Below are 18,025 nucleotides of genomic sequence, written 5' to 3'. Positions count from 1 at the left end.
TTAAATAGAAGTGCATACTCATGTTTTAAAAACTTGAAGTTCTGGCTACACTTTTTTACTCGAGTTAAAGTAAAGAATTTTGAGCTCTGACATGTATTTCAGTAAAAACTAGTGATTATTACTACCTGTTTTAGTGTCATTCTGGTAACTGAACCTCACGATATATTAATATCAGGGCTGTGAATCAATTCAAATATTTAATCGAGATGTTCTAAATGTACCTTAAATTAATACTTTTTAAGTTTTTTTATACTCTAATCAACATGGACAAATATTGATGCTTAATGCAAATGCATATTTATTATTCGTGAAACCAAACTCAACATAGAGCATGAAGAAAAAATATTCTTGTAAACATTTTAAAGTAATTATGGTGTTTTAAATTACAGTACATAAATTATCAGGACACCAAACAGAACCTTTGTTTCCACACGGACAGTTAATGAGGTGATACAGGAGAAACTACACCTCTTCGAACTTACACAAGGATTTCAGAATCAGAGAATATTTGTATTCAATGTGAATTGATTTATTAAAAAGAAAACTTTTTGAGTTTTCTATATATACGTATTTATTATGGCAAATATTCACAAAAATTCAGGTCATTTGTGTGTCTGTGAAGAGAGATGACTAAGATGGCAAAAAGTGCATCGTGTTTTCTTTACTTTACACGCTGTCTCATCCACTCATAACCCTAGACTTCTTGTTGCCTTCTGCCTGCTCATTGTAAACTTCATAAACTAGCCTATGTCTGTGGTGTGAGAGAGACAGGAAATGATGCACCAGCGGGAGATTTACAGGAATCAGGTTGATGGTCTGGAAACAGTGTAGTGAGAAGATATTTCAATCAATTATTGTATTCAATAAAGTATTGATATTTCAATCAATTAAAAATGTAAGATGTGGAGAGTACAGATTTGTGTAAAAATTTAATTAGTGAAAGTAAAAAAATTAATATACATTTTTTTTTTTTTTAGTTTTAAGTAATAGTGAAGCAAAATATTGAAGTAAAATCTATTCTATTGCACTTTTCACAATGGACATTGTCTCAAAGCATCTTTACAGAATTTAAGAGTTACAGTGAACAATGATGTGCAAGCCCTGATGAGCAGCCATGGCGATTGTGGTCAGGGAAAAACTCCCTTAGATGTTATAAGGAAGAAACCTTGAGAGGAACCAGACTCAAAAGGGTGATAAAAAATCCTCATTTAGGTGACATCGAGTGTGATTATAGTCTTTAAACACTACAGAACACTGGAGAGTGAGAACTAACATGAGCACTGGAGTGTGTGATGAGTGATGTTCTTTCTACAGTCATAGTCAGTTGAGATTGTGGAACCAGGAGCTACTGAGCAACTCATAAAATAGCTCAACATCTAAGATCATAAATCCAACACCAGCTTCTCCATGCCAGAGCCTTTAAACACTCAAAGAGGGCCAATGTCCAAACTCCACATGAAGTGGGATCAAAATGGCACTGGTACATCTATAGATGGTACTTCAGTCCTTCTCTGCTTTTCAAGGGAGAGCTCGAATTATTTTGGTTAACTACAGCAGTTAAAAAGTGATATTGGATTGATGAAAACTACAAATATGCATACAATTGAGATTTGGTCATGCTAAGCAACCACGTGGTCTTAGGAGAATAATGAAGCAACTCTACACTTGTGGCTAATGTGAACATCTAGGACAAGAGGACCGTGAGACTGAAATGGAGCACTGCACATTTGAAAATGGTAACACCTGAGAGAACTACAATCTTTTTCTTTTCTGTTTTTAATTTTGGTTCATAAATACTCAAAACAATGAGAACCTTTTGTCATGAGATTTAAAACAAAAAAAAATAAAATAAATTTACCCCCGGAACATGCCAAACAAATAAAATTAACAAGGGAATAATTGTATGAGTCCCACCACTAAATTGGTGGCCCATATTAATTTTTTTATATTTTAATACAAGACAAACTAGAACTATAATGAGTGTGAGGGTTAAATCAGGTGTCTTGTTAGATCACCTTTGATGACCCTTTTTCCTGATGAAGCTCTTGAACTGATTCCATTTAACAAGTTCGAGTGTGTGCACGTGCACACGTACACCAAGGATCATTCTGGCTGCAGATGTGTTCAGACATCCACCCCCGAACCAGACAATCCTAACCCTCAGTCACTCCCTCATTATACCACCAACAGCCCCCATGGGGAAGAATACATTTTAAAGAGGAAGTAAGAAAGATTGTTTATTTGGTTCTTTTGAAACCAAAAATTCAAGTTAAAAAAAAAAAAAAAAAAAGGCCAAACACTACAACATAAATTAAAAGAAACACAAATGTTAACCACAACTACAATGACAGTTAGACAAATAAGTAATCATAATATTAATATATAATTAATATACAACACTTGCACAAATACACACTTCAATGTTTAAAGTGAAAACAGCAGTAAAATATTAACACCAGTCAATGTGACTGAACGTCGGTCCTCAGGAATGTGTTCAGGTTCTAACTTGCTGAAGAACACTCCTCTGAACAACTCATTTTACATATTTATAAAATTACAATTAGTTTAGAGTTTTTTATTATCAGGAACACAAGTTCAAATAATGCCTTTGATAGGCTTAAAGTGGATTATCTGCAGTTTGGTCCATGAATTCATTGCTCTTTTTTTTTGTAAACAAACAATCTCACTAAGTCACCTCTGAATATTAACTTGAAACTTTCTGTAGGTTTCTGGGATCTTCTGCATTTTAAAATTCCTACAGAATTGTTCTGACACGCAGAACCGGGTTTTGGCAAAACACTGGAATCTGATCTTTTGGCTTTGTGGGTTGAAGCTTCTCTCAGATTCATAATGCAGTTTATCTTTACAAATTTATCCAACAGAGACATGTCTGATCTTTTGAGCACCAACACATTTTGGAGCACCACCAAAGTTCAGTGAACAGGTGATATCATCATCACTGTGGCCTTCAGAGAGTAATATCGACCATGCCAGGTCTTCCAGAACATTCCCTGTTTCCTCTGATGCCTCTGTTTGGGAGGTGTTATGAAATACCTGCCGTTCAGGTTTGATCGGCCACAGTTACTGAACCACCAGCCGCCTGAAAAGAGATGAGTACGAGTTAGACCTGAGCTTAGGCAGTTCCTTTTTCAGTGCAGCAGACAGATGGCACTCACCAGACAGATGTTTTGCGCAGTTGAAGTCGTGTTTTAGGTCGTTGTCTCTGTCACGAGTCGAAAAGGGAAGACTGGATGACTCTGTGCTTAAAGAACTTTCCAGATTCCCATCAGGACTTTCCAGAATTTGAAGAGAATAATTCATGTCTTCCCCGTTGAGATGGAAACGGTACTGCACGCTTTGATGTTCATCTCTCCAGTCAGACATTTGGATCTTCAGAATAAATTCTTCATCTTTTGTCACATGGTACATTTTCTCGAGACCAAGCCAAAAATCACCTGCACATGATATTAGAAATCATTTTATTTTAAACAGCTGAGTCCTGATCAGTTTCATATTGAGAGTCCTTGACAGATTTTAAAGAAAAGGAAGTCTGCAATAATGCTTTGCTAAAATAGTTTTTAGAACAGAATCTCACCATCAAGGTTTCCGAATCCGTTTTGATATTCGTTCCACAGCTTATCAAAATCTACAGATCCATCATGGCGTCTCTGGATAACGGTCCAGCCACCGTCTACACACACACACAAAGTTATTAATATTTGGTATGCTCTATATTTACCTACAGGAACAAAAAGGCATTTTGGAATTTGCACAGATTTGTTTAAAAAAAAACAAACAAAAAAAACCTTGTAGCCATGAATTTATTACCGTAATTTCCGGACTATTAAATGCACCCAAATATAAGCCGCACCCACTGAATTTGACTAAGCCTCTTGTCTACACTGAAACTAATGAACTTTACACAGGTTTTAATGAAAGACAGCGTCTGTTACACGGCTTGTATCTAAACAGTAGCCTACCAAGAAAGTCATTTTTCATCGTCTTCCTCCTTCCTTTAACAACTATTTCTCTCGAGAGTTTATCTTTTGGCATCGTCGTGCGTTTAAAAACCACCATCGGTGAAGCTTTTCTCCCGATGCCGTGCAGCTCAGAACACAGGTGAAGTGTGTTTTTTCATGCCCGGTTGTTTTCAACGTGACAAATGATTCGCATTTCCTGTAGACAGTCCGAGTGAGCGGCAGGTCAAACATAGTTTCGTTGGTTCACCTGAACCCATTCGGCAATTTCATTGGTCTAAAATTATGGGGCTCAGTGTTTTGGCTTGAAGTTTGTGAAACAGGGAAAAACCCAGAAACCCCCCCCCCCCATAAATTAGCCGCTTCCTTGTTTAAGCCACGAGGTTCAAAGCGTGGGAAAAAAGTAGCGGCTTATAGTCCGGAAAATACGGTCATTTATTTAGAATTTTTGTTTGTATTCTTACCAGCAGTTATTTCGCAGTAGACTTGGAGAGGTGTTGAATCATGAGGTTGTAGAGTGTAAACTCCACTTCTAGTTTCTCCTCGCAGGAACACGTCATGACAGTTTGACACTGCTCCTGTGAAATAAGACTCTGCATTTTAAAAACAGTGTAAAGGAGTCAAATTTTTTATTTATTCAGAGTAACTGAACTGGGGAAATAAATGTTTAAAAAAAATAAATTGCACTTGTGCACCATTGTTCATTTGCAGCAATTCAAAGATTCCCTTTTGGAAGCACTGAGCGCGTAAACATGACCTTTCCCCTAGTTCCCAAGCAGACTTCCCTCATCTGCTGTTCATTACACACACACGCGCGCGCGCGCACACACACACACACACACACACACGTCCTTCACGTGCACAGAGTGTGCATGTGACGTCACAGTGAGTGAACAGCGAGTGCCGACATTTGAGAGCTTCTAGGAGACAAAGTGGAATAAACAGGATACTAAAACACCTCCAATAACAGACCACCAAAACCATTAACCACCACCAATAAATGCCCGACTCATCTTTTAGTGAACTGAAAATATATTGTGATGGATAATTAAACAATTCCATTTTCACTTTACATTTCATTCACATTTGCATAACAAAATTCAGCTGTATTACAAAGAAGAGACTGAATGTGTGTGTGTGTGTGTGTGTGTGTTTCAGATCTAGGTGATAGGTCACACTGCTCGTGGTAGTGACTGCATTTTTCTTTGTGACGAAATAAAATCTCCTCAAACAGCAAAAAGTCTGTACAAAGTGCAGGAGCCAAAAATATTTGTGTTCCATCTGGATCCCAGACAGAAATCTGATCTAACCCTCAGTGTCTCTGTAGATCAGATCAACATGCCTCAACTTTCACCTATTTGGAAACTTTACAGCTGATTATAACCCATTTACATAAACACTTAAATCAATGTTCATCAGGCCTTTTAATTTGTGCTCTTTTACAGATTATTGTCCTTCACAAATTATTGGCACCCCCACCCTGTTCAGCAGATAGGGTAGGTCTTACTAAAACAGTGTGTTGAAACGCTGTATAACTAATGAACAATATTGTAATGCACATCTGTACACAATCTGAGTGGTGTAAAGCTCACCATGATGAGGTGGTGTGTCCTGTTGTTCAGTCCGAACAGTGCTCGGGGTCGGTCTCTCTTTACTCATTTGCATCTGTAAACCACATCAAATAATTAACACTTAAACAGCATTGTGCTTTCAGTGTAACGAGTGCACTAATTTTTAAAACTATTACAGTAGTAACTCACTTGATTCTGTAGAGCTCGAATACGAATGTTCTGTTTGTCCAGTTTCTCCTGCTGCTGTTTAATTCTTTCCACAAGTTCATCAATTCGCTGATTCTGTGCCTCCAGCAGCAACTTCAAATTATACAATAGAAAAAGCATGTGGAAGGTGAAATTTTAAATGCACCTTAGAATAAATAACAGCTGAGTGATGGACACTTGAGTGTGTGGTGTATTTGCTATACCAAGTTATATTATACTTGGTAAACTATATTTTTATTTACATGATGGACAACCTATAAAAAAAAATAAAAAAAAAGCATTTCACTACATTTTGTACTCTGTACAAGTGTGAAATAAAATTTGATTTTCATGCGCTCGCACACAATCAGACATCGGGAATTATGTTACTTAATTCATTGTGAACATTAAAACAGCTGCAGTGCGGTTCAGAGCTGAAACTCTAATCTGTGTTCTACAGAATGATCAGGACAGAAGGAGGAAAAAAAAATGTTCCTGCACGTACAACACGCTTCTGCCAAAATACTGCGCGCACACACTTGTGGTGCATGTAAGGTTGAAAGGTAATTCTGACCAATTATTGCTGTAGGTGTGTTTACTGTCTAGAGATAAACTTACCTGAATGGCTCGTGCCTCACTATGATTGAGCGCGTGCCTCTCTTTCTGCGCCATGTTGTCCACTTTCTTCTCCAGGTTACTGATTCTGTCGTGTGCGATCTGCCTGTCCCTCAGCAGCTCTCCGGTTTTCTCCTGCAGGTCGGAGGACATGTTGAGGATCTGGTTCTCGTGCTCTTCTAGACTCTGCGCTCGAGTCTTCAGAGCCTCGCCCTCCTCGTGCAGACGCCGCGTCAGTGCCGCGAGCTCGCTCACGCTGCCGTTAAACACTCGGAGTTTAATAGAGATGTCCCTCATCTGTCCCTTCGTTTTGTCCACGTGCTCTTTTAGACTCTGTCCGAGCTGCAGCAGGCCGTGAGCGAGCACGTTGACGTCATCCCAAGCGGCATATTGCACGCGCTTCTCTTTTCCTGTAGGAGAACCAGAACCGGAACACAGGAGCACAAAAATGCACATGAACTCCAACAGCTTCGTCTCCATTTTGCTACACGAGTAAGACCACACAGACTCAGTCTCGCGCTAAACACCGTATCCTGCTCGTGTACGTCTCTGCTTTATTTATACTCGCTCTGTGTCCTGCTCCTCGCCTCTGATTGGTCAGTTTTTCCTCCAGGGGCTTTTAACTGTTCCGGTACACATTGATGCAATAATGCAGCCGTTTACACGATCAACATCTCGCGAGATTTAAACAGAAAACTCCCCGAATCAACTATTAATAAAGAAACGACCATTACAACACGATCACCGTGTGTGCGTGCGTGCGTGTGGGCGCGTGCGTGTGTCTGTGAGAACTGGGGGAAAGGTCACTAATAATAAAGGGCTGTTAAAAGGAGACAACGGTGTCCTTTCAGTGTGTGTACACATCATTTATGCTCATTTTATTTTGCAAAAATTATAATTGGAGAATGCTAGTTTATAGTTTTAAAGTTGAAAGGAACATTTATATTTGTTTAATTTGTGTGAACTGATTGATAGGAGGTGACTGACTATAAAAACTATAGAATATCCCACAAAAATAAAATAAACATACAGTAGAAACAACAAATTTAATTACACTGTTCATGGTGTGTGTGAGGGGTGTAGGGTTTGTGGTGTGTGTGTGTGTGTGTGTGTGTGTGTGTGTGTGTGTGAGGAGTAAGGGGTTTGTGGTGTGTATGAGGGGTGTAGGGTTTGTGGTGTGTGTGTGTGTGTGTGTGTGTGTGTGTGTGTGAGAAGAGTAAGGAGTTTGTGGTGTGTATGAGCAGTATGGTGTGAGTATGGTGTGTGTGTGTGTGTGTGTGTGTGTGTGTGTGTGTGTGTGAGGAGTAAGGGGTTTGTGGTGTGTGTGTGAGGAGTGTGGGGTTTGCGGTGTGTATGAGGAGTGTGGAATTTGTGGTGTGTGTGTGTGTGTGTGTGTGTGGAGTTTGTGGTGTGTGTGTGTGTGTGTGTGTGTGAGTGTGAGTGAGTGAGGATTAAGGGGTTTGTGGTGTGTATGAGCAGTATGGTGTGAGTATGGTGTGTGTGTGTGTGTGTGTGTGTGTGTGTGTGTGTGTGTGTGTGTGAGGAGTAAGGGGTTTGTGGTGTGTGTGTGAGGAGTGTGGGGTTTGCGGTGTGTATGAGGAGTGTGGAATTTGTGGTGTGTGTGTGTGTGTGTGTGTGTGTGTGTGTGGAGTTTGTGGTGTGTGTGTGTGTGTGTGTGTGAGTGTGAGTGAGTGAGGATTAAGGGGTTTGTGGTGTGTATTCGGAGTGTGGAGTTTGTGGTGTGTGTGTGTGTGTGTGAGAGTGAGGAGTGTGAGGTTTGCGGTGTGTATGAGGAGTGTGGAGTTTGTGGTGTGTGTGTGTGTGTGTGTGTGTGTGTGTGTGTGTGTGTGTGTGTGAGTGAGTGAGGAGTAAGGGGTTTGTGGTGTGTATGAGGAGTGTGGAGTTTGTGGTGTGTGTGTGTGTGTGTATGTGTGTGTGTGTGTGTGTGTGTGTGTGTGTGTGTGTGTGAGTGAGTGAGGAGTAAGGGGTTTGTGGTGTGTATGAGGAGTGTGGAGTTTGTGGTGTGTGTGTGTGTGTGTGTGAGAGTGAGGAGTGTGGGGTTTGTGGTGTGTATGAGGAGTGTGGAGTTTGTGGTGTGTGTGTGTGTGTGTGTGTGTGTGTGTGTGTGTGTGCGTGTGTGAGGAGTAAGGGGTTTGGCCGAAACAGCTGCATTTCAGCTCAGAGCACAACGACCTTTCACCTACATTTTAACACACATCTGTGCGGCTGTGAAAGATCCGAACTTCTGGTAAATGACTCAGCTGCAATAAAGCTTCAATACACACCACAGGAACTGCATTTATTTAATGTATTTATAGTTTTACATAAACTCAAATTACACACACCTCATTTAGAATGAATATAATTTATAATGAAGGACTGAGTACAATTAAAATAATCAGAATGTAAAATTCATTTCATAAAACAATCAGGAAAAGTATTGACACCCTGAGTAACATTACTTGTCTACCGCTAGAAAATACATTTCACAGTTCAGTGAAAAAAGTCTCAATTTATTATTCATTATACTTTAAAGGCCAGTAATTAAAGCCTGAATAATTAAACACTGCTACATGGCCTGCAGTATAATAGGCATGCTACATAATGTAACACTTAACTCACATTTGTAATTCTGAGTTCACAATTTGACATGTTAATTTTTAGGGGTTGTGTAGACTGGGACTACTGTTGTTCAAACAGTGGACTTGTTTAGATGCATAATTAAGATAATGATAATATACGGTTCATGGAATTTCATCCCCATAATGTGTAATAATTGTTCTAATTATGTGGATATTTCTTATCCTGAGGAGTGGGAGGGCTGAAGACATCCAAACTATGAACACAAATGTATAGAATTATGTAGTAAACAAAAACATATGTAATATGTAAGAATTTGTTTTAGATTTTAGATTATTTAAAGTAGCTACACTTAGTACACATAGTATTCCCTCAATAATTTTCATGAGGAACTCTCCTGGAATGGTTTTCCAACAATCTTGAGGAGTTCCCAGAGGTGTTGCATGCTTGTTGGCTGCTTGTCCTTCACGCTCAAATCATCTCAGTTGGATTTAGATTGGGTGTTTGTGAAGACCAGGTAATCTGATTAGCATGGCATGTCACAGCAAAATGTGACCAAAATCACCAATGGTGTCACCAGAAAAACACCTCCACACCATCACACCTCCTCCTCCATTCTTCACAGTGGCAACCACACATTCAGAAACCATCTATTCACCCTTTTTATGTCCAACAAAGACATGGCAATTAGAACCAAAAATCTTAAATACGGACGCATCAGAAAAAAAAGACAATTTTAACTATATGTCTGGCACTTGAATTCTGAGAAGCATTTATGTGGGCTCTAAACTGAGGTGCTGTAAACTGGCAGTTTCTGAGGCTGGTAATTCTAATCAACTTATCCTTTGAGGCAGAGGTATTTCTTAATCTTCCTTTCCTGGGACAGTTCTCATGAGTCTGTTTATCACTGTTAATATACAATGTTGACAATAATAAAAATAAAGAAAGAAGAAGAAAATGTCTCCAAACACAGGTCATACACCATGGAAGACTGAGCACAGCGACAAGACACATGTTAGTTATAGTCTATCAACCAGGTCTCTACCAGGCAAAGATTTTAAAGCAGACTTGGGTTTTCAAGCTGTTTTGAATAAGCTCTAAGAAATGAGCAATGTAGAGGACCGTAGACACAGTGGTCAGCCAAATAAACGACACATCATGCTTACTTCCTTTCAACATTGGAAGATGTCCATCAGTGCCATCAGCACAGAACATGTGAAAAGTCCTGATCTCACCATCGTTGAGTCTGATTATGATTACATGAAAAAACAGAAAGAGTCTACATCCACAGATCTGTGCTTAAAACTGTTTGCAAGTGTACCTAGGAGAATTTATGCTGTTTTTTTAGGTGTAAACAGTCTAATAATAATATTTAGTTTCGTTATAATTATTATATGAATATTTTGTTGAAAAATCGCCAAATTTTCATTAATATTGTTTTAATTAGGTTTTCTTTATTTACTCTGTAGTGAAAGAAAATGGTACTGTCTCCTTAAAAGGTCACTCTATTAGAATGTGCCGTCACTACAGGGGTCTCAGGTAGTGATGGGAAGATCACTTTAGTGACTTGGTTCTTTGAATCTCACTCATCAAAATTAACCAAATCTTTTTTTTGATGTCATTTAGTTAATTTTGTTCCGTTAATCCTTTAATCACCTTCATAGCGTAAACGGGAGTCACGTGATAAAAGAATGAACGACTCGGACCAGAGGACTCATGAGATGAACTACTCAATTCTGTTTCCTGTGGAATGCACTGCATATAGGAGTCATAGGATAAGAGAGCAAATGACTTGATCTACAAGAGGTAATTCGGTAATCTACTTAATTCGGCTTCTGTACATAACCTACAGCCACTGTACATCAGTCTTTGTTGCTAATTTGTTGCTAATTTTTTATTCAGTCTTACTGAGAGAACTGAAAATACTGCATATTGGGATTCAGAACACATCGTTTGTCTTTGGAGGTACTAGAAGATTAACTATAAAACTAACTTCAGGAACAGGTACACATTGTACATTTACAGTTTTTTTCTTAAACTTTCTTTAAATGAGTACAACCGATAATACAATAAAAGGTGTATTACATTAAACCCAATATTAAAGAAACAGCGCCATCTTGTGTTCATTATTAATTATTTATTATTCATTGTTGTAAAGAAGCACGTTGGTAAATCTTAATATATGTAATTGTTCTGCACATAAGAAACACATTTTTCCATAAATGAAAATATTTAGAATCTACTTCTTCTTCCTCTTCTTTTTCTTCTTTTGGCTTCTCCCATCAAGGGTCTCCACAGCGGATCATCCCTCTCCATACCCCTCTGTCCTCTATATCTGCCTCTTTTAAAACCAACTACCTGCATGTCTTCCCTCACCACATCCATAAACCTCCTACTTGGTCTTCCTCTTTTCCTTATTCCTGGTGGCTCCATCCTCAGCATTCTCCTACAGATATACCCCATGTCCAAACCATCTCAATCTCACCTCCCTCACCTTGTCTCCAAAACGACCTACATGCGCTGTCCCCCTAATTAACTTGTTTCTAATCCTGTCCATCATCTTCACTCCCAACGAAAACCTCAACATCTTCAGCTCTGCTACCTCCAGCTCCACCTCCTGTCTTTCACTCAATGCCACTGTCCAAACCATACAACATCTCAGGTATCACCACCTATAAAGGTCTTATAAACCTACCCTTTCAATCTCACAGATACTCTTCTATCACAAATCACTCCTGCTATCACTTTTCTCCACCCACTCCACCCTGCCTGCACTCTTTTCTTCACTGCTCTAACACACTCTCCATTACTCTGGATTGTTGACCCCAGGTACCTGAACTCCTCCACTGCCCTCCCTCTTATTCACACACATGTACTCTGTTTTACTCCTACTGACTTTTATTCTCCTTCTCTCCAGCACATACCTCCACCTCTCCAGGCTCTTCTTCACCTGCTCCCTACTCTCCCCACAAATCACAATATCATCCACAAAAATCATAGTTCGCGGAGACTCCTGTCTGACCTCGTTCCTTCAACCTGTCCATCACCACTGCAAACAGGAAAGGGCTCAGAGCTGATCCTTGATGTAGTTCCACCTCCACCTTGAACCAGTCTGTTGTTCCTACTGCACACTTTACTGCTGTCACACTGTCCACATACATGTCCTGCACCACCCTCACATACTTCTCTGACACACCAGACTTCCTCATATAATACCATAACCTCTCTCCACCCTGTCGTACGCTTTCTCTAAATCCACAAACACAATGCAATTCCTTCTGTCCTTCTCTATACTTCTCCATCAACATCCTCAAAGCAAATTATGTGTCTGTGGTGCTTTTCCTCGACATGAAACAATACTGCTGCTCACAGATGGTCACCTCTTCTCTCAGCCTGACTTCCACTACTCTTTCTCATAACTTCATGGTGTGACTAATCAAATTTTCCCCCTGTTGTTACTGCAGGTCTGCAAATCTCCATTATTTTTAAAGCTCGGTTAGCGTTTAGGGTAAGGTTTTGGTTAGGGTTTGGATTAGGGATAGGGTTAAGGGTTAGGGTTAGGTTTAGGGGTTGGGTTAGGGTTAGGGTAAAGGTTAGGGTTGGGGTTGGGGTTAGGGTTAGGGTTAGGGTTGGGGTTAGAGGGTTAGGGTTAGGGTTGGGGTTAGGTTAGGGGAAATAGACGCAGCTCCAGGAACCATGTCAAAATCCGATTGGGGATTAGGGTTGGGTTTAGGGTTAGGGGTTAGGGTTAGGGTTAGGGAGGGGTTGGGGTTAGGGTGGGGTTGGGGTTAGGGTTAGGGTGGGGTTGGGGTTAGGGTTAGGGAGGGGTTGGGGTTAGGGTTAGGGTTAGGGAGGGGTTGGGGTTAGGGTTAGGGGTTAGGGTTGGGGAGGGGTTGGGGTTAGGGTTAGGGAGGGGTTAGGGTTAGGGTTAGGGAGGGGTTGGGGTTAGGTTAGGGGAAATAGACGCAGCTCCAGGAACCATGTCAAAATCCGAGTGGGGATTAGGGTTGGGTTTAGGGTTAGGGTTAGGGGTTAGGGTTAGGGAGGGGTTGGGGTTAGGGTGGGGTTGGGGTTAGGGTTAGGGTTGGGGTTAAGGTTAGCGGTTAGGTTTAGGGTTAAGGTTAGGATTAAGGGTTAGGGATAGAAATGGGGGGTTAGGGTTAGGATTTAGGATTAGGGTTAGAAATTAGGGTTAGGGATAGAAATTAGGGTTAAGGTTAGGTTTTAGGTTTAGGGCTAGAAATTAGGGTTAGGGTTAGGATTTAGGGTTAGGATTAGGATTTATGGTTAGGGCTAGAAATTAGAGTTAGGGTTAGAGTTAAGGGTTAAGGTTAGGTTTTAGGGTTAGGGTTAGAAATTAGGGTTAGGATTAGGATTTAGGGTTAGGGATAGAAATTAGGGTTAAGGTTAGATTTAGGGTTAGGGATAGAAATTAGGGTTAGGGTTAGGGATAGAAATTAGGGTTAGGGTTGGGGTTAGGTTTTAGGGATAGGATTTAGGGTTAGGGCTAGAAATTAGGATTAGGGATAGAAATTAGGGTTAAGGTTAGGTTTTAGGGTTAGGGTTAGGGATAGAAATTAGGGTTAAGTTTAGGGTTAGGGTTGGGGTTAGGTTTTGGGGTTAGGGTTAGAAGTTAGGGTTAGGTTTTAGGGTTAGGCCTAGAAATTAGGGTTAGGGTTAGGGATAGAAATAAAGGTTAAGGTTAGGTTTTAGGGTTAGGGATAGAAATTAGGGTTAGGTTTAGGTTTAGGGTTGGGTTTAGGTTTTGGGGTTAGGATTAGGATGTAGGGTTATGGTTAGAAATTAGGGTTAGGGATAGAAATTAGGGTTAAGGTTAGGATTAGGTTAAGGTTAGGGTTAGGGTTGTGGTTAGGGATACAATTCAGGGTTAGGGTTAGGTTTTAGAATTAGGGTTAGGTTTAGGTTAAGGTTAGGGCTTAGGGTTATGGATAGGAATTAGGGTTAGGATTTAGGGTTAGGGATAGAAATTAGGGTTAGGGTTAGGTTTAGAGTCAGAGGAAGGTGCTAACCTGTTTGCACAGGCCATCAATGCCCCCTAAGAATATTTTATTCACCTCTCATTGAGGCCTTGGGGATAAACAGTACTTAGTTTCTGAATCCAAATTCTCTCTGCTCTTTTCCTCAGGGGTACAGACCATTGTGGGTTTGCCTGTAGGACCATGACCCTGAGAGCTTCCCATCCATGCTCCCGGAAGTGTTTGACCAGGTAAGTATCCATTTGTTTTTCTTTTAATATGTTGTGTTTGTGTTGTGTCATCCTGATCAAGATGGTGTTGCCCGTCTCTCCAACATATTGGGCTCCACATTGATTACAGGAAATGAGGTAGACACAATTTTTGCTGTGCACTGTACTTGAGCGATGAGTGGTGAACACTTCCTTGGTAAATTTGTTTTGAATATGTTGTTTTTGTTCCAGGTATTGTCCCTGATGTTTAGGTTTTCCCTGCTGAAGAGGATTAAGTTTGGCTCTGACCAAATAGTTTTGTAGGTTTTTGCTTTTCCTGAAAGCTGCAATGACTTTGTGGTCTCTGAATCTTGGTGTTTGTCCCAATATTTGTATAAAATTGGACCTTATCTCCCTGATGAGCTTCACAGAGACAGAGGAATATGTCAGGACGAGCGGCACGCTGGTGCCTTCCGCCCGAGTTCCTATTGTGAGGTAGGATTTAAAAATCCTCCTCAAAAAGGACCTTTTATATCCCCTGTTCCTGAGTGCTCTAAAGAGGATTCGTGTCGCTTCCATGAAGTCCCGTTCTCGGGTACATATGCGACGAAACCTCAGGAGTTGTGATTTGACCAGGCCAGAGTAAGTGTGTTTAGGGTGAAAGCTTTCCTTGTGTAGCAGAGCGTGTGTGTCTGTTTCCTTAAAGAAAACCTTGATGTCCAATTTTCGTGTGGAGCTGAAATCCGGGCCCTTGTAAGTCGTGGTGTCCAAAAAATCCACCGAGAGCTGGCCGATGGAGGATTTCAGTTTTATGGATGGGTTATGGTTGTTAAGTGTTGTTAAAAACTCATCAAACTCCCTCTCTGTGTGTGTCCAAACTCCCCATATATCATCAAGATATCTAAAATAATGAAGAGGCCGTTTATGGCACCGGGATAGGGCCGAGGTCTCCCATTCTGCCATAAATATGTTGGCGTAGGCCGGAGCAAACTTCTTCCCCATCGCTGTTCCCTTAATCTGAAGGAAGAATTCCCCATTGAACTCAAAGTCGTTCCTCTTTAGATTTATTTCTAACAACTGGATGAGTTCTTTATCAGGCCTGGATTTGTCCGGGTATTTTTGAAAAATATTTTTTACGGCCTGTATTCCTTCCTGGATGTCGATATTTGTGTAAAGGCTGTCAATGTCCATAGTGAACAGGACAGCCTCTTGGGGAATTTCAAGTGCTTTAACTTTTTGAATGAAGTCATATGTGTCTTTTAAATAGCTAGGGTGGCTCGTGGAAAGGGGATTTAAATAAAAGTCCAGGAATTCGGCCGTATAGTACGTTTCGCTTCCGCAATCCGATACTATAGGCCTTCCTGGAGGAATTTCTTGGGGTTTGCTCCATTTGGCCGGATCTTTATGTATTTTAGGGAGCATGTAGAATCTCCTGCTCCTGGGCTCTGTGTCCCCCAAGAGATAGGACTTCTGTTTGGCATTTATGTGCTTTTTTGTATACAGGATCTGAACTATTTCTTTGACTAGGGGTACGGTGTCTGGATAAATGGGTTTGTCTAATTTTTTATAATAAGTTCTATCCTGTAATTGTCTGTACCCTTCCCATAGATATTGCTCACGGTCCATAATAACCGTTGCACTGCCCTTGTCAGCTGGTTTGATGATAATGTTTTGGTTATTTTTTAGTTCTTCAAGAGCACTGATTTCCTCAGGAGTGAGGTTGCGTTGTTCCCAATATGGTCTGCAGTGTCTCTTGAAGGATCTAAGGTCTGTATCAAACAATGTGAGAAGCTCAGTGGGCAGTTTATCCATGGGTGGGACCCAGTCCGATTTAGGTGTGAAAGGTGGGGGAGTTTGATCCGTGTCATTTTGAAAATAAGATGCCAATTTTAGTCTTCGGTGGTATTGTTGCAGATCATACCGCATTTGCCTCCCGCTATATTGTCTGTTAATTTTCCATGCTGGAATAAAAGTTAGGCCTCTATTAAGCAGGCTGAATTGTGGGTGAGTGATTTTGGTTTTCTTGGCCAAAACAACCACATTTTTGTTCCCCTCCTGTGCATGCAGGCTTATGGGGAGGTTTAATTTAAATATTGAAGCCAATGTTCCAGCATTTTTCCGGCTGTACTCCCTGTCCAGTGAATATTGTCACTCTCCGTGTGGAACTCTGATCTGGGCAGGGCCGGAATATGATTCAGGTTGGCAGTGATGTAACCACTCAGGATGTTTAATTGTGTTTGCTCTTTTGTTGGGAGCGTTCCTGAAAAGTTAAGTTCCGGAACCCAAATCCGAGCAAGCGGGAATTTTTCTTTCGCCGCTCTTACTGCCGCCTGCATTTGTTTAATGGCAGTGTCTTTGGCGTTTTGAGTCCGACTGTTAATGCCCAGCGCTAAAATAAGATGCTCTACATCATTCGAGACCAAGATTTTATTTATCACGGCCTCCATGTGTCTGAACGTGGCCCCAGGATAGCTTTCTATTTGGAGGTCTGGGTTCTTAAAGGGGGGAATCCTGGAGAGGTTGGAATCCCCAATAACTAGGCATTTCTTACGGACAGTTAGTTTCCACTCAATCATCTTTCTGGAAGTGTTTATGTGCCTGTTTGGAACAGACTCACTGGAGTCACATGGTGTTGCAGAAGGCACCCTGAGCTCCACATTAATACGGGCCTGTGTGGCTGTTCTAAGGCTGCCGATTTTGTCTGGGCTTAGGGTCACCCTTTGTGAGCTGCCGTCATTATTCTGTTCGCACTCTCCCTGATCTTCGATAATAACGAGTTCCTCTTCCAATCTAACACAGGGATTGGAACTCGGGTGAGGAGTGCGTTGAGCTTTTGGGGAGGAAGGAGGATCTAGGGTGAATTCTGAATCCTCCTCTCTAAAAGGGGACCAATCGTTTGGTGGATCTGTCATGGTGGAAGTGGTTCTGGAAGATTTTGGTACTGGTTGGGTGGACAAATCTGGTAGGGAGTGTGCCTCGGCCTCAGCGTGCACCGAGACCTGCACCGCTATGGCACCGCCCGCTGTGTCTGGCGGCAGAGAAGAAGCAGCAGGGACACTTTGCGTCTCTGCTTCCTCTCTCGCTTCCTCCACCTCAGTAGTGGGTGTAGGGATCTTACATTTGTCCCCTACCAGAGTGTGAGCATCCTGTATTGATTTGTATCTCAGCCTTTTACCAATCCCTCGTTTTGCCCATAACACCGCCGTGTTAAAGCATTCTTCCCAGCCTCGGGAAGGATAGTGCTGCAGCTTGGCCATTTCTTCCACCAATGTGTCCTCATAATGGTTTTTAAGGATTAACATGGTGGTATAGGCCCAGTTTTTAGCATTACCATCTATAAGGGCTTGTGTTGTGGGGTTTGGCAGAGCTGGTTTGATGACCTCAGATAGATTTTTCTCCATCTTGGTCAATGCAGGAGGTTGTTCTTGGCTCACATTATTTTTGTGGTGTACCAGTTTGATTATTTTGAACATGGTACGGGTTTTTGAGGCAAAATCCGGGTCATCCGATTGTTTTTGAACCACATTTTGTCTCTGCTGTGTGTTCCTTTTTTGTTGTTGTGGACGAGTTGTCCATGTTCGATTTAGTTTTTGTGGGATCCTTGTGACAGGTCCCCAACGGACCTGAGGTTCAAAAAATTGTGGTCTGAAAGACCGCTGGTGTGATGCAGTATGGTAAGTATTTGGTGCCCTCGTGTGGCCTGAAAATTTTACTGCGTTTGAATAGGAGAGAGCTCTTTGTCCCTGTGCATGACGTAGGTTCTGGTTATTGCCATATTTAACCACGTCTGCATAAGAGAATGACCTCTCTCCTTGTGGATGGTGTCCCGTACGGTGGTGAGGACGGTTCATAGGTGTGTCTTGGACAGCACGCCTGCGTCCACGGGTGACAACCATCCAACCATCTCTGTC

General features: G+C 41.3%; 1 protein-coding gene across 1 annotated transcript; it reads right to left on the bottom strand.

Moving 5' to 3' along the window:
* Window positions 1-2,675: 2,675 nt before the first annotated feature.
* angptl4 (angiopoietin-like 4) lies at window positions 2,676-7,006 on the bottom strand. Its single transcript, XM_083526273.1, has 7 exons — window positions 6,353-7,006; window positions 5,738-5,848; window positions 5,570-5,642; window positions 4,442-4,555; window positions 3,596-3,691; window positions 3,177-3,455; window positions 2,676-3,100 (listed from the first exon to the last, which is right to left on the bottom strand). The coding sequence occupies exons 1-7, from the start codon at window positions 6,827-6,829 to the stop codon at window positions 2,934-2,936; spliced, it is 1,317 nt and encodes a 438-aa protein (XP_083382399.1). The 5' UTR covers window positions 6,830-7,006; the 3' UTR covers window positions 2,676-2,933.
* Window positions 7,007-18,025: the final 11,019 nt, after the last annotated feature.

The sequence above is a fragment of the Silurus aristotelis genome, assembly GCF_946808225.1.
Source record: "Silurus aristotelis genome assembly, chromosome: 22".
Taxonomy (NCBI): domain Eukaryota; kingdom Metazoa; phylum Chordata; class Actinopteri; order Siluriformes; family Siluridae; genus Silurus; species Silurus aristotelis.
This window is presented reverse-complemented; position numbering and strand designations above follow the sequence as displayed.

Bases quoted from the DNA above. Each gene is read 5' to 3' on its own strand.
- angptl4 (XM_083526273.1), bottom strand. From the start codon at position 6,829: ATGGAGACGAAGCTGTTGGAGTTCATGTGCATTTTTGTGCTCCTGTGT. The intron at 3,692-4,441 runs GTAAGAATACAA...GTGTGTGTGTAG, and splicing joins CTACTGCGAAATAACTGCTG to ACGGTGGCTGGACCGTTATC. The intron at 3,101-3,176 runs GTGAGTGCCATC...ATCTCTTTTCAG, and splicing joins CTGCGCAAAACATCTGTCTG to GCGGCTGGTGGTTCAGTAAC.